Raw genomic sequence first — 23,957 nt, 5'->3', positions numbered from 1 at the left:
CAACTGGGACTTCCCAAGCGCCTAGTCCAGTGCTCTGCACACAGTAAGCGCTCAATAAATAGGATTGAATGAATGCTTGGCGCATCAAAAGCACTTAACAAATACCATTGTTATTATTATTAGTTATGAATTATTAATTCTAGACTGTGAGCCCATTGTTGGGTAGGCACCGTCTGTATACGTTGCCAACTTGTACTTCCCAGGCGCTTAGTACAGTGTTCTGCACACAGTAAGCGCTCAATAAATACGATTGACTGACTGAATGAATGCTTGGTGCATCAAAAGCGCTTAACAAATACCATTGTTAATTAATTATGAATTATTAATTCTAGACTGTGAGCCCGTTGTTGGGTAGGGACCGTCTCTATATGTTGCCGATTTGTACTTCCCAAGCGCTTAGTCCAGTGCTCTGCACACAGTGAGCGCGCAATAAATAGGATTGAATGAATGCTTGGTGCATCAAAAGCGCTTAACAAATACCATTGTTATTATTATGAATTATGAATTATGAATTCTAGACTGTGAGCCCGTTGTTGGGTAGGGACCATCTCTATACATTGCCGATTTGTACTTCCCAAGCACTTAGTACAGTGCTCTGCACACAGTAAGCGCTCAATAAATACGATTGAATGAATGAATGAATGCTTGGTGCATCAAAAGCGCTTAACAAATACCATTGTTATTATTATTAGTTATGAATTATTACTTCTAGGCTGTGAGCCCGTTGTTGGGTAGGGACCATCTCTATATATTGCCGATTTGTACTTCCCAAGCACTTAGTACAGTGCTCTCTGCACACAGTAAGCGCTCAATAAGTATGATTGAATGAATGAATGAACGCTTGGCACATCAAAAACGCTTAACAAATATCATTGTTCTTATTATTAATTATGAATTATTAATTCTAGACTGTGAGCCCGTTGTTGGGTAGGGACCATCTCTATATGTTGCCAATTTGTACTTCCCAAGCGCTTAGTACAGTGCTCTAAACACAGTAACCACTCAATAAATGTGATTGAGTGAATGAATTCTTCCATGGCTCAGTGGAAAGAGCCCGGGCTTGGGAGTCAGAGGTCATGGGTTCAAATCCCAGCTCTGCCAATTGTCAGCTGTGTGACTTTGGGCAAGTCACTTCTCTATGTGTCAATTACCTCATCTGTAAAATGGGGATTGACTGTGAGCCTCATCACTTTGTATCCTCCCCTATGCTTAGAACAGTGCTTTGCCACATAGTAAGCGCTTAACAAATGCCATCATTATTTATTATTATTCGTATTATTACTCTCCATTTTACAGATGAGGAGATGAGAAGCAGCATGGCTCAGTGGAAAGAGCCCGGGCTTTGGAGTCAGTGGTCGTGGGTTCAAATCCCTGCTCCACCACTTGTCAGCTGTGTGACTTTGGGCAACTCACTTCACTTCTCTGAGCCTCAGTTCCCTCATCTGGAAAATGGGGATGAAGACTGTGAGTCCCATGTGGGACAACCTGATCACCTTGTATCCTCCCCAGCGCTTAGAACAGTGCTTTGCACATAGTAAGCGCTTAATAAATGCCATCCCTTATTTATTATTATTATTCCTCTCCATTTTACAGATGAGGAGATAAGAAGCAGCATGGCTCAGTGGAAAGAGCCCGGGCTTGGGAGTCAGAGGTCATGGGTTCAAATCCCTGCTCCACCACTTGTCAGCTGTGTGACTTTGGGCAAATCACTTCACTTCTCTGGGCCTCAGTTCCCTCATCTGGAAAATGGGGATGAAGACTATGAGCCCCACGTGGGACAACCTGATCACCTTGTATCCTCCCCAGCACTTAGAACAGTGCTTGGCACGTAGTAAGCGCTTAATAAATGCCATCCCTTATTTATTATTATTATTACTCTCCATTTTACAGATGAGGAGATGAGAAGCAGCGTGACTCAGAGGAAAGAGCCCGGGCTTTGGAGTCAGAGGTCATGGGTTCAAATCCCTGCTCCACCACTTGTCAGCTGTGTGACTTTGGGCAACTCACTTCACTTCTCTGGGCCTCAGTTCCCTCATCTGTAAAATGGGGATTAAAACTGTCAGCCCCCCATGGGCCAACCTGATCACGCTGTAACCTCCCCTGCGCTTAGAAGAGTGCTTTGTACATAGTAAGTGCTTAACAAATGCCATCAGTATTTATTATTATTCTTATTATTACTCCCCATTTTACAGATGAGGAGATGAGAAGCAGCGTGGCTCAGTGGAAAGAGCCCGGGCTTTGGAGTCAGAGGTCATGGGTTCGAATCCTCACTCCACCACATGTCTGCTGTGTGACCTTGGGCAAATCACTTCACTTCTCTGAGCCTCAGTTCCCTCATCTGTAAAATGGGGATTAAGACTGTGAGCCCCCCATGGGACAACCTGATCACCTTGTATCCCCCCCAGCGCTTAGAACAGTGCTTTGCACATAGTAAGCGCTTAATAAATGCCATCATTATTATTATTATTATTACTTCACTTCTCTGGGCCTCAGTTACCTCATCTGGAAAATGGGGATTGACTGTGAGCCCCCGTGGGACAACCTCCCCAGCGCTTAGAACAGTGCTTTGCACATAGTAATCGCTTAATAAATGCCACCATTATTTATTATTATTACTATTACTCCCCATTTTACAGATGAGGAAACTGAGGCACAGTGAAGGGACTTGCCCAAGGTCGCCCAGCACGCATCCGCCTCAGCGCTCAGTACAGCGCCTGGCGCATTGTAAGCACTTAATAAATGTCATAAAGCCCTAATGGAAGTTGTTATAATTATGTATAACGTTATTATTAATAATAAAGGTGGTTGAATGAATGAATGAATGAAGAAACGGTCGTCGCTCCCCCCGCGCTCTGGGCGTGTGACGTCACGCGTCCTGGCGTCACGTGGTAGGACCGGCGGCACCCCATTGGACGAGCGGAGGGCGGTGGGCGGGACCCGCTCCTCCGCAGCCAATGGGCGTCGTCGGCGGCCCCTCGCCTCAGCGCGGCGGGCTGGTCCCCCCGCGGGAGGAGGAGGAGATGTGGAGGGCGCTGGGCCGCAGGGGCTTGGGGGCCGGGCACGCCTGGGTCCGGGGCTCGGGGCGAGCGTTGCACGCCTCCGACCACCATGGCGGCTCTAACAACTTGCTCAAGAAGTTCGCCTCTAAGACGAAGTAAAGGGGGCCGGCGGGCGGAAGGGGCGGGGCTTGGACGTAAGGGCGTGTCTGGACGTGCGTAGGGGCGGGGCTTATGCGCCATGCGTGCGGAAGGGGCGGGGCTTCACGTCGTGACGTGTATGTAGGGGCGGGGCCTGGACGTGCGTAAGGGGCGGGGTTCGTACGTAGTGCCGCGGCCTGGACGTGCGCGTGGGGCGGGGGTTTACGTCATGACGTATTTGTACGTAGGGGCAGGGCTGCACGTCTTGGCGTGCTTGTACGTAGGGGCGTGGCCTGGACGTCCGAAGGGGTGGGGCTCACGTCATCCGTACGTAGGGACGTGTGTGGGGCGGAGCTTCACGTCGTGACGTAATTCGTGCTTTAGGGGGCGTGGCCTGGACGTGTGTTGGGGGCAGGGCTTCACGCCATGGCGTGTTTGTACGTAGGGGGCGGGACGCACGTCATGGCCTGGTTTGTATGTGGGGGCGTGGCCTAGGCGTGCATGGGGGCGGGGCTTTACGTCGTGGCGAGCTTCGTGCGTGGGGGCGGGGCCTGGACATGCGTATGAGGCGGGGCTCTACGTCATGACGTACTTGCGTGCAGGGGCGGGGCCTCGACGTGTGAGGGGCGGGGCTTGTACGTCGGGCGTGGTTCGTACGTAGGGGGGGCGGGGCTTTGCGTTGGGCGTGGTCTATTCGTTCATTCATTCAATCGTATTCATTCATTCATTCAATCGTATTTATTGAGCGCTTACTGTGTGCAGAGCACTGTACTAAGCGCTTGGGAAGTCCAAGTTGGCAACATCTAGAGACGGTCCCTACCCAGCAGCGGGCTCACGGTCTACGAGGGGGAGACAGACAACAAAACATTCACAAAATAAAATAAAAAGAATAAATATGTACAAATAAAATAGAGTAATAAATACGTACAAACATATATACATATATACAGGTGTTGTGGGGAGGGGAAGGAGGCAAGGCGGGGGGGGATGGGATGGGGTGGAGGGGGCTCAGTCTGGGAAGGCCTCCTGGAGGAGGTGAGCTCTCAGTAGGGCTCATTCATTCAATCGTTATTATTATTATCAATATAATAATATATAATATTAATAATTAGTAATGTATTAATATCATTATTACATATATTATATTATGTGTTATATATTATAGTATATTATATATAATTAATATTATTATTAATAACAATGATGGATTTATTAAGCACTTACTACGTGCCAGGCACTGTTCTTAGCGCTAGGGGGAATACAAGGTGATCAGGTTGTCCCACCTGGGGCTCCCAGTCTTCATCCCCATTTTACAGATGAGGGAACTGAGGCCCAGAGAAGTGACTTGCCCAAAGTCACACTGCTGACCAGTGTTAATAATAATAATAACAACAATAATAATGGCATTCATTAAGCACTTACTATGTGCAAAGCACTGTTCTAAGCACTGGGGAGGTTACAAGCTACTAAGCCACGCCGCTTCTACCTACTGGATGCCGACTCTGTGCAGAGCACTGTAGTGAATGCTTGGGAGGGTACAATAGAGTAAGTAGGCAGTATACCTGCCTTCAAAGGGCTTAATAATAATAATAATGGCATCTATTAAGCGCTTACTATGTGCAAAGCACTGTTCTAAGCACTGGGGAGGTTACAGGGTGATCAGGTTGTCCCACGGGGGGCCTCACAGTCTTAATCCCCATTTTACAGATGAGGGAACTGAGACCCAGAGAAGTGAAGTGACTTGCCCAAAGTCACACAGCTGACAGTTGGCGGAGCCGGGATTTGAACCCGTGACCTCTGACTCCAAAGCCCGTACTCCTTCCACTGAGCCACGGAACTGAGGCCCAGAGAAGTGAAGTGACTCACCTAGAGTCACACAGCTGACAAATATTGAGCGCTTCCCGTGTGCAGAGCACTGTACTAAGCGCTTGGAAAGTCCAGTTCGACAACAGATAGAGATTGTCCCTGCCCACAACGGGCTCACAGTCTAGAAGGGGAAGACAGACAACAAAACCAAACTGGTAGACAGGTGTCAGAACCGTCAGAATAAACAGAATTATAGCTATAGACACATCATTAATAAAATAAATGGAGTAATAAGCATGTACAAATATACATCAGGTTCACAGTCTTCTTCCCCACTTTACAGTTAAGGTAACTGAGGCCCAGAGAAGTGAAGTGACTTGGCCATGTGGAAAGAGCACAGAGCTGGGAGGCAGGAGGCCTGGCTTCTGCCGCCGGCCTGCCGTGTGACCTCGGACCAGTCACTTAACCTCTCTGGGCCTTTGTTTCCTTGTCTGTTAAATGGGGGGAAAATAGAGAAGCAGCGTGGCTCGGTGGAAAGAGCCCGGCCTTGGGAGTCAGAGGTCATGGGTTCTAATCCTACCTCTGCCACTTGTCAGCTGGGTGACTCTGGGCAAGTCACTTCACTTCTCCGGGCCTCAGTTCCCTCATCTGTCAAATGGGGATGAAGACTGTGAGCCTCCCGTGGGACAACCTTGTACCTCCCCACTCCCAGTGCTTAGATCGGTGCTTGGCACATAGTAAGCACTTGACAAATGCTTTCATTATTATTTTTATTATTATCGCCCACTCTCCCAGCCCCTTAGACCCTGAGCCCCGCTTGGGCCCGGGCTTGGGTCTTGCCTTGATCCCGGTACCCCGGCACCCCTTCGGCGCTAGATTAACACCATCATTAACGATCACTATTGTTTTTATTGTGGTCCCGCAGGAAGAAGTTCTGGTATGAAGGTTCGTCCCTGGGACCCCACTATGTAAGTACGGGACCCCGCGAGCTTGGGACCGAGGCCTTGGCTGCGCGGAAGCCGCTCTCCCGCAACGACCCAACCACGAATCCGGAGCCCTGTCTGGGCCCCCATCACCGTCATCATCCTCAGCCACCTATTGAGCACCCCCGGGGCGGGAGGTGCTGTACTAGAGTCCGTCCAGGGGTGAATTCCGCTCCAGCGGGAGGCAAACGTCCCATTAAAGATGTCTCAGCCTGCAGACCTATGGGGACGGGAGACAGATTCATTCCTTGGGGAAGTGTAGAGTGCGGTGCCTGGGGTAATCTGTCAGTCAGTCGTATTTATTGAGCACTTCATTCATTCATTCATTCAGTCGTATTTATTGAGCGCTTACTGAGCACTGCACTAAACGCTTGGGAAGTCCAAGCTGGCAGCATCTAGAGACGGCCCCTGCCCAACAGCGGGCTCACAGTCTAGAAGGGGGAGACGGACGACAAAACATAGAAACCAAATAAAATAAATAGACTAAATACGTACCAATAAAATAGCGTAATAAAGACGTACATATGTATATACTGGTGCTGTGGGGAGGGGAAGGAGGTAAGACGGGGGGATGGGGAGGGGGCTCAGTGTGGGAAGGCCTCCTGGAGGAGGTGGGCTCTCGGTAGGGCTTCGAAGGAGGGAAGAGAGCTCCACATCGAGAGCGATGCGGAAGGGTTTGGGAGAAGGAGAAATGAGGGTTTAATGCGCTTACTGGGTGCAGAGCACTGTTTTAAGCACTTGGGAGAGTACACTCTTAACAGATAACAGACACATTCCCAGCCCACAAGGAGCTGACGGTTCAATCAGTCAATCAATCGTATTTATTGAGCACTTACTGTGTGCAGAGCACTGTACTAAGCGCTTGGGAAGTCCAAGTTGGCATCATATAGAGACAGTCCCTATCCAACGGTGGGCTCACAGTCTAGAAGGGGGACACAGAGAACAAAACCAAACATACTAACAAAATAACATAAATAGAATAGATATGGACAAGTAAATAGAGTAATCAATATGTACAAACATCTATACAGGTGCTGTGGGGAAGGGAAGGAGGTAAGATGGGGGGGATGGAGAGGGGATGGAGATGGTTCGGAGGAGGGATAGATAATTAAAATGACAGGTATGGACATAAAGTGCTGTGGGGCTGCGGGGGGGTGATGAATAAATGGAGCAGGTCAAGGCGGAGCAGAAGGGAGCGGGAGAAGGGGAAAGGAGGGCACGGTCAGGACAGCCCTTTTAGACTGTGAGCCCACTGTTGGGTAGGGACCGTCTCTATATGTTGCCAATTTGTACTTCCCAAGCGCTTAGTACAGTGCTCTGCACATAGTAAGCGCTCAATAAATGCGATTGATGATGATGACAACCAAACTGGGCCGAAGCTTATGCCTCCTTTGGGACCGACCGTCTTGCTGCTGCGGTAGGGGTGGGTGGTCCTCAGAAGACAGTCAATCAGTCAATCAATCAGTCATATTGAGCGCTTACTGTGTGCAGAGCACTGGACTAAGCGCTTGGGAAGTCCAGGTTGGCAACATAGAGAGACAGTCCCTACCCAACAGTGGGCTCACAGTCTAAAAGGGGGAGACATCATCATCATCATCATCAATCGTATTTATTGAGCGCTTACTATGTGCAGAGCACTGTACTGAGCGCTTGGGAAGTCCAAATTGGCAACATCTAGAGACAGCCCCTACCCAACAGCGGGCTCACAGTCTAGAAGGGGGAGACAGAGAACAGAACCAAACATACTAACAAAATAAAATAAATAGAATAGATATGGACAAGTAAAATAAATAGAGTAATAAATATGTACAAACATATCATCATCATCAGAGAACAAAACCAAACATACTAACCAAATAAATAGAATAGATAGGTACAAGTAAAATAAATAGAGTAATAAATATATACAAACATATATACAGGTGCTGTGGGGAAGATGGGGGGGATGGAGAGGGGGACGAGGGGGAGAGGAAGGAAGGGGCTAGTCCTTTCGACGTGGTGTGGAAGGAAGCCCTTTAAAGCATAGTAATAATAATTATGGTACTTGTTAGGCGCTTACTATGTGCCCAGAACCGTTAAGTGTTGGAATAAATGCGTCACTCTCTCCACCTTCAGAGCATTATGATGATCACGTCTCCTGCAAGAGGCCTTCCCCGACGAAGTTGTCTTTTCCCCGTCCCCCTCTCCCTTCTGCTTCGTTTATGCACTTGGGCCTGCAACGTGGCTCAGTGGAAAAGAGCCCGGGCTTTGGAGTCAGAGGTCGTGGGTTCGAATCCCAGCTCCGCCACATGTCTGCTGTGTGACCTTGGGCAACTCAATAATAACAATAATGATGGCATTTGTTAAGCGCTTACTAGGTGCAAAGCACTGTTCTAAGCGCTGGGGGGGACACAAGGTGATCAAGTTGTCCCACGTGGGGCTCACAGTCTTAATCCCCATTTTTCAGATGAGGTAAATGAGGCTCAGAGAAGTTAAGTGACTCGCCCAAGGTCACACAGCAGACATGTGGCGGAGCCGGGATTTGAACCCATGACCTCTGACTCCAAAGCCCGGGCCCTTTCCACCGAGACACGCTGCTTCTTAACTTCTCTGAGCCTCAGTGACCTCATCTGTACAATGGGGATTAAGGATGTGAGCCCCATGTGGGACAACCTGATCACCTTGTATCCACCCCCAGCGCTTAGAACAGTGCTCTGCACGTAGTAAGCGCTTATCAAATGCCATTATTATTATTATTATTAAGTCACTTCTCTGGGCCTCAGTTCCCTCATCTGTAAAATGGGGATTAAATACCGTGAGCCCCCGGTGGGACAACCCGATCGCCTTGTAACCTCCCCAGCGCTTAGAACAGTGCTTGGCACACGGTAAGCGCTTACTAAATGCCATCATTATTATTATTGTTATTTATCTGTGACCTTCGGACATTTGACGTTTGCCCCGTCCCCAACCCCACGGCACTTAGGTACGTAGCTTTAAATTATATATTAGAAAATATTCGTATTTACGTCTGACTCCCCCCCGCCAAGACGGGCAGGGAACGTGTCCGCCGATTCTGTCGTACTCTCACGAGCGCTCAGAAACAGTGCTGTGCACGTAGTAGGCGCCCAGTGGATACCCTCGATTGATTCCCTTATAAAAGATGCACAAACCCAGCAAACTGGATCAGCTGGTGAAGACAGCGACTCCCAAGATGGGAAAAGAGGAGAGCATCCGGAAGCGAGCCCTGGATGGCCTGCTGTACCGGGCCCTGGCCGACTTGGTGTCCAACTGGGAAATCGACAGCGACCTTCACGACCTGAACGTGGAGCTCACCAAGGTGGGTTCTTCAGATCGATCAGTCGTATTTATTGAGCGCTTACTGTGTGCAGAGCACTGGACTAAGCGCTTGGGAAGTCCAAGTTGGAAAAGTTCAGAGTATCGTGGCGGCAGAGTATTTGTCCATCAGTCCCCTGGGGAGAGTGCCCTGTCATCATAATAATAATCATCATCAATCGTATTTATTGAGCCCTTACTGTGTGCAGAGCACTGGACTAAGCACTTGGGAAGTCCAAGTTGGCAAATCTCAGAGTATCGTGGCGGCAGACTATTTGTCCATCAGTCCCCTGGGGAGAGTGCCCTGTCATAATAATAATCATCATCATCATCATCATCATCAATCGTATTTATTGAGTGCTTACTGTGTGCAGAGCACTGGACTAAGCGCTTGGGAAGTCCAAGTTGGCAGATTTCAGAGTATCGTGGCGGCAGACTATTTGTCCATCAGTCCCCTGGGGAGAGTGCCCTGTCATCATAATAATAATAATAATAATGATAATACAGAGGAGGAGGAGGAAGAGGAAAATTAAGATGGATGAGGAGGAAGGGGAGAATGGAGAAGGAGCAGATGATCAATCGTATTTATGGAGTGCTTACTATGTGCAATCAATCAATCAATCGTATTTATTGAGCACTTACTGTGTGCAGAGCACTGGACTAAGCGCTTGGGAAGTCCAAGTTGGCAGATCTCAGAGTATCGTGGCGGCAGACTATTTGTCCATCAGTCCCCTGGGGACAGTGCCCTGTCATCATAATAATAATAATCATCATCATCATCATCAATCATATTTATTGAGCGCTTACTATGTGCAGAGCACTGGACTAAGCGCTTGGGAAGTCCAAGTTGGCAGATTTCAGAGTATCGTGGCGGCAGACTATTTGTCCATCAGTCCCCTGGGGAGAGTGCCCTGTCATAATAATAATAATAATAATAATAATACAGAGGAGGAGGAGGAAGAGGAAAATTAAGATGGATGAGGAGGAAGGGGAGAATGGAGAAGGAGCAGATGATCAATCATATTTATGGAGTGCTTACTATGTGCAATCAATCAATCAATCGTATTTATTGAGCACTTACTGTGTGCAGAGCACTGGACTAAGCACTCGGGAAGTCCAAGTTGGCAAATCTCCGAGTATCGTGGCGGCAGAGTATTTGTCCATCAGTGCCCTGGGGACAGTGCCCTGTCATAATAATAATCATCATCATCATCATCATCAATCATATTTATTGAGCGCTTACTGTGTGCAGAGCACTGGACTAAGCGCTTGGGAAGTCCAAGTTGGCAAATTTCAGAGTATCGTGGCGGCGAATATTTGTCCATCAGTCCCCTGGGGACAGTGCCCTGTCATAATAATAATAATAATAATCATCATCATCATCAATCATATTTATTGAGCGCTTACTGTGTGCAGAGCACTGGACTAAGCGCTTGGGAAGTACAAGTTGGCAAATCTCAGAGTATCGTGGCGGCAGAGTATTTGTCCATCAGTCCCCTGGGGAGAGTGCCCTGTCATAATAATCATCATCATCATCATCATCATCAATTGTATTTATTGAGCGCTTACTGTGAGCAGCATGGCTCAGTGGAAAGAGCACAGGCTTTGGAGTCAGAGGTCATGGGTTCGAATCCCGGCTCCACCACCAGTTGCTGTGTGACCTTGGGCAAGTTACCTAACTTCTCTGAGCCTCAGTTCCCTCACCTGTAAAAAATGGGGATTGAGACTGTGAGCCCCACGTGGGACAACTTGATCACACTGTATCCCCCCCAGCGCTTAGAACAGTGCTTTGCACATAGTAAGCGCTTAACAAATGCCGTCATCATCATCATCATCATCAATCATATTTATTGAGCGCTTACTATGTGCAGAGCACTGTACTAAGCGCTTGGGAAGTACAAATTGGCAATGTATAGAGACAGTCCCTACCCAACAGTGGGCTCACAGTCTAAAAGGGGAGACAGAGAACAAAACCAAACATACTAACAAAATAAAATAAATAGAATAGATATGTACAAGTAAAATAGAGTAATAGAGTAGAGTAATAAATATTACTCTAGAGTAATATTTAGAGTAATAAATAGTAATAGAGTAATAATAGAGTAACAGAGTAATAGATAGAGTAATAAATATGTACAAACATATATACAGGTGTTTTGGGGTAGGGAAGGAGGTAAGATGGGGGATGGAGAGGGGGATGAGGGGGAGATTATTATTATTAGTAGTAAATACGATTGATTGATTGATCATAAGCGCTTAATAAATGCCATCATTATTATTATTATTGCATTAATAAGCGGTGCGGGGCTGGGAGGGGGGGATGAAGAAAGGGAGCAAGTCAGGAGGGAGTGGGAGAAGAGGAGGAAACAACAGCCCGGCCCGGGGACCTGAAATCTGCTTGTCTTCCTCTTTTGGCGTGTGGGTGCGTGTGTTCGCGTGTGCGCCCGGGGGGTGTTAGGTGTCTCTGTCCCCCGACTTCTCCGTGTGCCGGGTATACTGGAAGACCACGCTGTCCGTGGAGAAGAACGACCACCTGGAAGCCGTTCTCCAGAAAAGCGCCCCGCGCATGAGGTATCGCCATCGGGAACCTCCGATCCCCCTGCACCGGCAGGGCCAGCGGGACTCAGTCGATTCCCTCACACCGTGGCATTGTCTCAACGCTTTCGGTGCGCGGAGCACTGAACTGAGCACTTGGGAGAGAACTTGCATCCCGGGAGCTTGCAATGGACGGGGGGAGAAAGGGCGGACGCTTCCCGCCATATCCCGCCGCTTTGCTTTCATCGGAATCAATCAATCAATCGTATTTATTGAGTGCTGTGTGCAGAGCACTGGACTAAGCGCTTGGGAAGTACAAGTACAATATTACTCTACTACTTTGTACCTATTATTCTATCATTATTATATTATATCGTCATCAGCATCATCCACCGTATTTATTGAGCGCTTATTATGTGCAGAGCACTGGACTAAGCGCTTGGGAAGTACAAGTACAATATTACTCTACTACTTTGTACCTATTATTCTATCATTATTATATTATATCGTCATCAGCATCATCCACCGTATTTATTGAGCGCTTACTATGTGCAGAGCACTGGACTAAGCACTTGGGAAGTACAAGTACAATATTACTCTACTACTTTGTACCTATTATTCTATCATTATTATATCGTCATCAGCATCATCCACCGTATTTATTGAGCGCTTACTATGTGCAGAGCACTGGACTAAGCACTTGGGAAGTACAAGTACAATATTACTCTACTACTTTGTACCTATTATTCTGTCATTATTATATTATATCGTCATCAGCATCATCCACCGTATTTATTGAGCGCTTACTATGTGCAGAGCACTGGACTAAGCACTTGGGAAGTACAAGTACAATATTACTCTATTACTTTGTACCTATTATTCTGTCATTATTATATTATATCGTCATCAGCATCATCCACCGTATTTATTGAGCGCTTACTACGTGCAGAGCACTGGACTAAGCGCTTGGGAAGTACAAGTACAATATTACTCTATTACTTTGTACCTATTATTCTATCATTATTATATTATATCATCATCAGCATCATCCACCGTATTTATTGAGCGCTAACTGTGTGCAGAGCACTGTACTAAGCGCTTGGGAAGTACAAGCTGGCAACAGATAGAGACAGTCCCTATCCAACAGTGGGCTCACAGTCTAAAAGGGGGAGACGGAGAACAAAACCAAACATACTAACAAAATAAAATAAATAGAATAGATATGGACAAGTAAAATAAATAAATAGAGTAATAAATCTGTACAAACATATATCCATATATACAGGTGCTGTGGGGAAGGGAAGGAGGTAAGATGGGGGGGGATAGAGAGGGGGAGAGGAAGGAAGGGGCTCAGTCTGGGAAGGCCTCCTGGAGGAGGTGAGCTCTCAAATTAATGTAATGTATTATTATTATTCTACATATTATTTTGTACATATCTACTCTATTTTATTTTGTTAGTATGTTTGGTTTTGTTTTCCGTCTCCCCCTTCTAGACTGTGAGCCCACTGTTGGATAGGGACTGTCTCTAGATGTTTTGTTTTCATCTGAATCAATCAATCAATCGTATTTATTCAGCACTGTGTGCAGAGCACTGTACTAAGCGCTTGGGAAGTACAAGTACAATATTACTCTATTACTTTGTACTTATTATTCTATTATTATTTTATATTATAATGTATAATTAATATATTATATTATATTATAATTATTCTATTATTCTACATATTATTATTTTGTACCTATCTATTCTATTTATTTTATTTTGTTAGTATGTTTGGTTTTGTTCTCTGTCTCCCCCTTCTAGACTGTGAGCCCACTGTTGGGTAGGGACTGTCTCTAGATGTTTTGTTTTCATCGGAATCAATCAAGCAATCGTATTTATTGAGCGCTGTGTGCGGAGCACTGTACTAAGCGCTTGGGAAGTACAAGTACAATATTACTGTATTACTCTATTTGTACATATTCTATTATTATTATATTATACTGTAACGTATAGTTAATATAATATCATTATTAATCGTATTTATTGAGCGCTTACTATGTGCAGAGCACTGTTATAATTATTCTATTATTCTACATATTATTTTGTACATATCTATTCTATTTATTTTATTTTGTTAGTATGTTTGGTTTTGTTCTCCGTCTCCCCCTTCTAGACTGTGAGCCCACTGTCGGGTAGGGACTGTCTCTATTTGTTGCCAATTTGTATTTCCCAAGCGCTTAGTACAGTGCTCTGCACACAGTAAGCGCTCAACAAATACGATTGATTGATTGATTGATTACAAGTTGGCAACATATAGAGACGGTCCCTACCCAACAGTGGGCTCACAGTCTAGAATGGTATTTGTTAAGCGCTTATCTTGTTCCAATCAATCAATCGTATTTATTGAGCGCTTACTGTGTGCAGAGCACTGGACTAAGCGCTTGGGAAGTACAGGTTGGCAACATATACAGTTCCAGGCACTGTACTAAGTACTGGGGTAGATCCAAGCGAATCATCATCATCATCAATCGTATTTATTGAGCGCTTACTATGTGCAGAGCACTGTACTAAGCGCTTGGGAAGTACAAATTGGCAACATATAGAGACAGTCCCTACCCAACAGTGGGCTCACAGGCTAAGGGAGAAGCAACGTGGCTCAGTGGGAAGAGCCCGGGCTTTGGAGTCAGAGGTCAGGGGTTCAAATCCCGGCTCCGCCGGTTGTCAGCTGGGTGACTGTGGGCAAGTCACTTCACTTCTCTGGGCCTCAGTCACCTCATCTCTAAAATAGGGATTTTCATTCTAAAATGGGTCCCGCCTGGGGCTCAGCGCCTTAATCCCCATTTTACAGGGGAGGTAAGTGAGGCACAGTGAAGTCCCTTGCCCCAGCGGGCGAGGGGCAGAACGGGGACTCGAACCCAGGTCCTTCGGACGCCCGGGCTGTATCCCCTGGGCCCCTCGCCGCTGGGCTTGGGTTACGCTCCGTGCTCCGGTGCCCACCGCGGCCTCGGCCCCGAGACGCCCCGCCGACGTGACTGTCCCCCTTAGGCACCTCCTGATCACCCAGCAGATCCTGCAGAACGTCCCCCCCATCGTCTTCGTCCGGGACCGGGAAAACGCCGCCAGAGCGGAGGTGAGGCGGGCCCCCGGGACCGCCGGGAAATTCCTGGGCCGTCAACCGACCGGCACGAGGCGCGGACGGGCGGGATTCGGCGGTGGCCCCTTCACGTTGTCCGTCTCCCCCGTCTTGACCGTAAACTCGCTGGGGGCCCGCCGTTGGGCAGGGACTGTCTCTATATGTTGCCAATTTGTACTTCCCAAGCGCTTAGTACAGTGCTCTGCCCATAGTAAGCGCTCAATCAATACGATCGATGATGATGGGGGCAGGGAATGCCTCCCTTTTTGGTTGTTCCGTACTCCCCCACGCGCTTTGCACACAGTAAGCGCTCAATAAATACGACCGAATGAGTGAGCGAGTGAAGGACGAATCCCCCTCCGTTCTCCTTGTTGGCCGTGGCCTGGGGTCAGGGGCTGATCGATCAATCGATCGTATTTATTGAGCGCTTACTGTGGGCAGAGCACCGTACTAAGCGCTTGGGAAGTCCAAGTTGGCAACATAGAGAGACGGTCCCTACCCAACAGTGGGCTAAGGGAGAAGCAGCGTGGCTCAGTGGGAAGAGCCCGGGCTTTGGAGTCAGAGGTCAGGGGTTCAAATCCCGGCTCCACCGGTTGTCAGCTGGGTGACTGTGGACAAGTCACTTCACTTCTCTGGGCCTCAGCTGCCTCATCTCTAAAATGGGGATGAATCAATCAATCAATCGGTTGTATTTATTGAGCGCTTACTGTGTGCAGAGCACTGGACGAAGCGCTTGGGAAGTACAAGTTGGCAACATATAGAGACGGTCCCTACCCAACAGTGGGCTCACAGTCTAGAAGGGGGGGACAGAGAACAAAACCAAACATACTATAATATAAAATAAATAGAATAGATATGTACAAGTAAAATAAATAAATATGTACAAACATATATACACATATACAGGTACTGTGGGGAAGGGAAGGAGGTAGAATGGGGTGGATGGAGAGGGGGATGAAGACTGTGAGCCCCCCGTGGGACAACCTGATTACCCTGGAACCTCCCCAGGGCTTAGAACAGTGTTTTGCACATAGTAAGCGCTTAATAAATGCCATCATTAAGGGGGCCCTGGGTGTCGGTTAATACAGTCCAGGGTATGGCCCTGTGGCCGCCTTGTCCCCTCTCCAGGTGGAAAGGTTACTTCAGGCGGCTGACTTCGGGCCTCCAGAAGATCAGGACGACGAGGACCGGCGTCATCTCGGGTGAGTTTCCTCCCAGGTTCCTTTGCCAGCCCTTCGTACAGTGCTCTGCGCACAGTTAGCGCTCAAGAAATCGCCCCAGGTTCCTTTTCAGCCCAGCCACTAGCCCACCTGTGCTCCCCGGGGCCTGGAATGCCCCCAATCCCTCTGCCCATCCGCCAAGCTAGCTCTCTTCCTCCCTTCAAGGCCCTACTGAGAGCTCACCTCCTCCAGGAGGCCTTCCCACACTGAGCCCCTTCCTTCCTCTCCCCCCCCGTCCCCCTCTCCCCCCATCTTACCTCCTTCCCTTCCCCACAGCACCTGTATATATGTATATATGCTTGTATATATTTATTACTCTATTTATTTTACTTGTCCATATCTATTCTATTTATTTTATTTTGTTTGGTTTTGTTCTCCGTCTCCCCCTTCTAGACTGTGAGCCCACTGTTGGGTAGGGACTGTCTCTATATGTTGCCAACTTGTACTTCCCAAGCGCTTAGTACAGTGCTCTGCACACAGTAAGCGCTCAATAAATACGGTTGATGATGATGATGATGATCCCCCCCATCTTACCTCCTTCCCTTCCCCACAGCACCTGTATATATGTATATGTTTCTACATATTTATTACTCTATTAATTTATTTATTTATTTTACTTGTCCATATCTATTCTATTTATTTTATTTTGTTAGTATGTTTGGTTTTGTTCTCCATCTCCCCCTTTTAGACTTTGAGCCCACTGTTGGGTAGGGACTGTCTCTATATGTTGCCACCTTGTACTTCCCAAGCGCTTAGTCCAGTGCTCTGCACACAGTAAGCGCTCAATAAATACAATTGATTGATTGATTGATTGTGCTCATCGCCCCCCAGCCCCGCTCTGTGCCGAGCCGGACTCACGCCCAAGGTTGGCCCAAGTTTCGCCGCCGAACCCTGGGGAGTCAGCCGGTGGTTGGTGGAATCGGGGCCTGCTGTTTAGTCTTTTAATTCATTCATTCAGTTGTATTTATTGAGCGCTTACTGTGTACAGTATATATGTTTGTACATATTTATTACTCTATTTTACTTGTACATATCTATTCAATTTGTTTTATTTTGTTAGTATGTTTGGTTTTGTTCTCTGTCTCCCCCTTTTAGACTGTGAACCCACGGTTGGGTAGGGACCGTCTCTATATGTTGCCAACTTGGACTTCCCAAGCGCTTAGTACAGTGCTGTGCACACAGTAAGCGCTCAATAAATACGATTGATTGATTGATTGTGCTCATCGCCCCCCAGCCCCGCTCTGTGCCGAGCCGGACTCACGCCCAAGGTTGGCCCAAGTTTCGCCGCCGAACCCTGGGGAGTCAGCCGGTGGTTGGTGGAATCGGGGCCCGCTGTTTTAATTCATTCATTGTCGTATTTATTGAGCGCTTACTGTGTGCAGTGTATATGTTTGTACATATTTATTACTCTATTTACTTATTTATTTTACTTGTACATATCTAGTCTATTTATTTTATTTTGTTAGTATGTTTGGTTTTGTTCTCTGTCTCCCCCTTTTAGACTGTGAACCCACGGTTGGGTAGGGACCGTCTCTATATGTCACCAACTTGTACTTCCCAAGCGCTTAGTCCAGTCTAAAAGGGGGAGACAGAGAACAAAACCAAACATACTAACAAAATAAAATAAATAGAATAGATATGTACAAGTAAAATAGAGTAATAAATATGTACAAACATATATACATATGTACAGGTGCTGTGGGGAAGGGAAGGAGGTAAGATGGGGGGAATCATCATCATCATCAATCGTATTTATTGAGCGCTTACTGTGTGCAGAGCACTGTACTAAGCGCTTGGGAAGTACAAATTGGCAACATATAGAGACAGTTCCTACCCAGCAGTGTGCTCACAGTCTACAAGGGGGAGACGGAGAACAAAACCAAACATACTAAGCAAAATGAAATAAATAGAATAGATATGTACAAGTAAAATAAATAGAGTAATAAATATGTACAAACATATATACATATATGCAGGTGCTGTGGGGAAGGGAAGGAGGTAAGATGGGGGGAATCATCATCATCAATCGTATTTATTGAGCGCTTACTGTGTGCAGAGCACTGTACTAAGCGCTTGGGAAGTACAAGTTGGCAACATATAGAGACAGTCCCTACCCAACAGTGGGCTCACAGTCTAAAAGGGGGAGACAGAGAACAAAACCAAACATACTAACAAAATAAAATAAATAGAATAGATATGGACAAGTAAAATAGAGTAATCATCATCAATCATATTTATTGAGCACTTACTGTGCTCAGTAAGGGCGGCCTAGTACACTAAGCGCTTGGGAAGTACAAGTTGGCAACATATAGAGACAGTCCCTACCCAACGGTGGGCTCACAGTCTAAAAGGGGGAGACAGAGAACAAAACCAAACATACTAACAAAGTAAAATAAATAGAATAGATATGGACAAGTAAAATAGAGTAATAAATATGTACAAACATATCCATATATACAGGTGATGTGGGGAAGGGAAGGAGGTAAGATGGGGGGGGATGGAGAGGGGGACGTGGGGGAGAGGAAGGAAGGGGCTCAGTGTGGGAAGGCCTCCTGGAGGAGGTGAGCTCTCAGTAGGGCCTTGAAGGGAGGAATCAATCAATCGTATTTATTGAGCGCTTACTATGTGCAGAGCACTGTACTAAGCGCTTGGGAAGTACAAATTGGAAGGAAATTGGAGGAAGAGAGCTAGCTTGGCGGATGGGATTAACAAAATGAACAGTAAATATGTACAAGTAAAATGAGTAATAAATGGACAGAGTGAGTCGCCGCCCAAGGACCACCTCCTCCTCTGTCTCCCCAGGGAAGCGGAGGCCAAGCCGGGGCCGGCGGAGGCCCAGACGAGCCTGTTTGGGATTGACCACGCGGCCCTGCTTAAGCAGATCGCCGAATATAAGAGACAGAAAGCCAGGCCGCGGGCTGGGGAGGACGGCGGCGGCGGCGGCGGCAAGCAGCACCAGGCCAAGGCGCAGAGGTGGAGGAAGGGGAGGAAGGGGAAGAAGGGCCGGCACCCCCAGGAAGAGGAGGACGACGACGTCACCCCCCAGGCCTACCACCGGCTGGGCCCCCCGGGAGACGGGGTCCAGCCCCATGACCCCGGGAGCGTGGAGGACGAACTCCAAATGGCCCTACGAGAGCTGGAAACCGAGGACGGTGGAGACGCCGCCGGGCGCGCGTGTCCCGGCCGGAATCGACTCCTCCGCCGCTCGCAGGACTCCCGGCCGAGTAATAATAATGACGATGACATGTAGTAAGCGCTTACTACGTGCAACGCGCTGTTCTAAGCGCCGGGGGGGGATACGACGTGATCAGGCTGCCCCGCGTGGGGCTCACAGCCAATCCCCGTTTGACAGGTGAGGGAACTGAGGCTCAGAGAAGTGAAGTGGCCTGCCCAAGGTCACGCAGCGGACCCGCGGTGGAGCCGGGATTCGAACCCGTGACCTCTGACTCCAAAGCCCGGGCTCTTTCCACCGAGGCAGGCTGCTCCTGGGAATACGGGCGAAGGGAGACCCTCGCCCCCGGATGGATGGAAGCGGGCGCAGAGGCCTCTCCGGGGTCGGGAGGGAATAAAGAGGACGGACGAGGGGAAGGAAGACGAGGGTGGGGCTGTTCTTGGGGTGGAAGTATTATTAATAATAATAATAATAATATGACGAGGCAATCAGTGATATTGATGGAACACTTTCTACTCGCAGAGTACTGTACTGAGCACCTGGGGGAGAGTCCAGCGCAACAGACTTAGCAGGCGTGGTCCCGGCCAATATCAAGATGGCATATTCATTCATTCATTCATTCAATCATTTATTGAGCGCTTACTGTGTGCAGAGCACTGTACGGTGCTTGGAACATAATAATCAATCGTATTTATTGAGCGCTTACTGTGTGCAGAGCACTGGGCTAAGCGCTCGGGAAGTACACGTTGGCAACATATAGAGACGGTCCCTACCCAACAGCGGGCTCACAGTCTAGAAGGGGGAGACAGGTGACAAAACATATTAACAAATAAACAATAGTAAATATGTACAAGTTAGAGTAATAAGGACGTACAAACATATATACAGGTGCTGTGGGGAGGGGAAGGAGGTAAGGCGGGCATATATTCATTCATTCATTCAATCGTATTTATTAATAATGATAATGATAGCATTTATTAAGCACTTACTATGTGCAAAGCACTGTTCTAAGCGCTGGGGAGGTTATAAGGTGATCAGGTTGTCCCACGGGGGGCTCACAGTCTTCATCCCCATTTTCCAGATGAGGTCACTGAGGCGCAGAGAAGTTAAGTGACTTGCCCAAAGTCACACAGCTGACAAGTGGCGGAGCCGGGATTTGAACCCATGACCTCTGACTCCAAAATCCTGGCTCTTTCCACTGAGCCATGCAGAGCACTGTACTAAGCGCTTGGGAAGTGCAAGTTGGCAACATATAGAGACGGTCCCTACCCAACAGTGGGCTCACAGTCTGCGCTGAGCCCTGGGGAGAGACACGACACAATCTGGACTGGACGGGGCTCGGTCTAAGGGAGAACAGGTGTTTCATCCCCATTTTACAGATGTGGAAACGGAGGCCCAGAGATGGTGAAAGGCACTTAGTAAGTGCTTAACAAATACCATGTATAAAAAAATGAACCCAGGAAGCTTAGTACAGTGCTCTGTACACAGTAAGCGCTCAATAAATACGATTGATGAGGAGGAGGAGGAAGCCGCAGTAGTCTCTGAGCTTGTATTGGGTAAGTTCAAGGGGGGAGAAAACCCTTGCCCTCCGGGAGCTTACAGTCTGGTCCAGCTCTGGACTGGCAGAAGGGACACCGGCGACGACGGGGGTGAGATTCCCACCTCCCACTGGGGGACGGGCCTTGGGGATGGAGTCCCCCAATTGTAACCACGCTGTGGGCAGGGAATGCATTTATATTGGTATTCTGGACCCACCCAAGCGCTTAGTACAGTGCCCTGCACACAGGAAGCGCTCAGTAAACACGACCGAACGACCCTGGGGGCCGCGACCCCAGAGGAGTTCAGCCAGGGAAGCCTGGCTATATATATATATATATATACCTGTATATATACACCTGTATATATGTATGTGTGTGTGTATATATATATATATATATATATACACACACATACATATATATACACACACACACATACCTGTACATACGTATATATGTTTATATATATATATACACACACACACACCTGTACATACATATATGTTTATATATACATATACACACACCTGTACATACATGTTTATGTTTATGTATATGTTTGTACATACATATATATGTTTATATATACATATACACACACCTGTACATACATATATATGTTTATATATATATACACACACACACACCTGTACATACAGATATATGTATATATATACACACACCTGTACATACATATATATGTTTATATATATATGTACACACACCTGTACATACATATATGTTTATATATATACACCTGTACATACATATATATGTTTATATATTATATATACACACCTGTACATACATATATATGTTTATATATTATATATATACACACCTGCACATACATATATATGTATATATATATACCTGTATATATGTATGTATGTATTTATTACTCAATTTTACTTGTATATATATACCTGTATAAATGTATATATATGTATATGTATATATGTTTGTACGTATTTATTACTCTATTTTACTTGTACATATCTATTCTATTTATTTTATTTTGTTAAGATGTTGGGTTTTGTTCTCTGTCTCCCCCTTCTAGACTGTGAGCCCGCTGTTGGGTAGGGACCGTCTCTATACGTTGCCAACTTGTACTTCCCAAGCGCTTAGTACAGTGCCCTGCACGCAGTAAGCGCTCAATAAATACGATTGAATGACTGGTGAAAACACCGAGAGGGGCAGAACCGAAAGGCCGAGGGCTAAATGCGGCGTCTTTCTGGGACGTTAGCAGGAGCTGTGAAAAACAGCCTGGTACACTCTATTTGGGGCTACGGGACTTTTTTTTTTTTTTAAGCTCGTAAGAACCTATTAAGTTTCAGAATTACATGAAAATTAGAAACTGCTGATGAAACAATCCTGCCGTCTTAGCAAAATGACTAGAAAGAATGAAAGCAAGAACAAAACAATAGGCCTAAGTTCACAGATACACAATCGTGCCCCTGAATGCAGTGAAATGTGTTGTGTACATATATACACACATATATATGTATATAAACACACATGTGTATGTATACACATACATATATATGTTACATACAGTCATTCAATCATTTATTGAGTACTTACTATGTGCAGAGCACTGTTCTAAGCGCTTGGAAGAAAACAATGCAACGTAATAATTATGGTATTTGTTAAGTGCTTACTATATTCATTTATTCATTCATTCAATCGTATTTATCGAGCGCTTACTGTGTGCAGAGCACTGTACTAAGCGCTTGGGAAGTCCAAGTTGGCAACATATAGAGACGGTCCCTACCCAACAGCGGGCTCACAGTCTAGAAGGGGGGCGACAGACAACAAAAGAAAGCATATTAACAAAATAAATAGAATAAATATGTACAAGTAAAATAAATAGAGAAATAAATACGTACAAATATATATACATATATACAGGTGCTGTGGGGAGGGAAAGGAGGTAAGGATGAGGGGATGGGGAGGGGGAAATGTGCCAAACACTGTTCTAAGAGCTGGGGTAGATACAAGATCATCAGGTGGGCCCACGGGGGGTTCACAGGCTTCATCCCCATTTTACAGATGAGGGAACTGAGGCCCAGAGAAGTGAAGTGGCCTGCCCAAGGTCACACAGCAGACAAGTGTGACATAATACATGATAATACAACATAATTAGGAGACACGTTCCTGCCCATAAGGAGGTTACAATCTAGAGGGGGAGCCATTAATAGGGATAATTTGTAAATATAGAATTTAAAGATTCATTCATTCAACCGTATTTATTGAGCGCCTAATAGAGACGGTGCCTACCCAGCAACGGGCTCACAGGAGACTTCAGTACGGTGAGATTGTTGCCAACTTGTCCTTCCCAAGTGCTTAGTACAGTGCACACAGTAAACACTCAATAAATACGATTGATTGAAGGAAGGAATGACTAATAAACGCTTAAATACCATCATTGCTCATTCATTCATCCATTCAATCAGTCGTATTCATTGAGGACTGTACTAAGCGCTTGGGAAGTCCAAGTTGGCAACATATAGAGACGGCCCCTACCCAACAGCGGGCTCACAGTCTAGAAGGGGGAGACAGACAACAAAACAAAACATATTAACAAAATAAAACAATTAGAATATTCATTCAATTGTATTTATTGAGCCCTTACTGTGTTAAGACCACTGTACTAAGCGCTTGGGAAGTCCAAGTTGGCAACGTATAGAGACGGTCCCTACCCAACAGTGGGCTCACAGTCTAGAAGGGGGAGACAGAGATCAAAACAAAACATAGTAACAAAATAAAATAATTAGAATAAATATTCATTCAATCGTATTTATTGAGCCCTTACTGTGTGCAGAGCACTGTACTAAGCGCTTGGGAAGTACAAGTTGGCAACATATAGAGACGGTCCCTACCCAACAGTGGGCTCACAGTCTAGAAGGGGGAGACAGACAACAAAACAAAGCGTATTAACAAAATAAAATAATTAGAATAAATATGTAGTTCTCTGGGCCTCGGTTCCCTCATCTGGAAAATAGGGATTAAGGCTGTGAGCCCTACTTGGGACAACCTGATCACCTCGTATTATCCTGCAATTAGAACACTTCTTTGCACATAGTAAGCGCTTAGCAAGTACCATCATCATCATCATTATTATTATTCTATGTATCA

General features: G+C 46.6%; 1 protein-coding gene across 1 annotated transcript; it reads left to right on the top strand.

The window, feature by feature from the left end:
- The first annotated feature begins 3,013 nt into the window (after positions 1 to 3,013).
- Positions 3,014 to 19,407, top strand: RBFA (ribosome binding factor A). Its single transcript, XM_038771045.1, has 7 exons — positions 3,014 to 3,154; positions 5,869 to 5,911; positions 9,066 to 9,242; positions 11,697 to 11,809; positions 14,802 to 14,886; positions 16,018 to 16,091; positions 18,912 to 19,407. Exons 1-7 carry the CDS (start codon positions 3,021 to 3,023, stop codon positions 19,357 to 19,359), a joined length of 1,074 nt encoding a protein of 357 aa, XP_038626973.1. The 5' UTR covers positions 3,014 to 3,020; the 3' UTR covers positions 19,360 to 19,407.
- Positions 19,408 to 23,957: the final 4,550 nt, after the last annotated feature.

This window comes from Tachyglossus aculeatus, chromosome X2 (genome assembly GCF_015852505.1).
Source record: "Tachyglossus aculeatus isolate mTacAcu1 chromosome X2, mTacAcu1.pri, whole genome shotgun sequence".
Classification (NCBI taxonomy): domain Eukaryota; kingdom Metazoa; phylum Chordata; class Mammalia; order Monotremata; family Tachyglossidae; genus Tachyglossus; species Tachyglossus aculeatus.
This window is presented reverse-complemented; position numbering and strand designations above follow the sequence as displayed.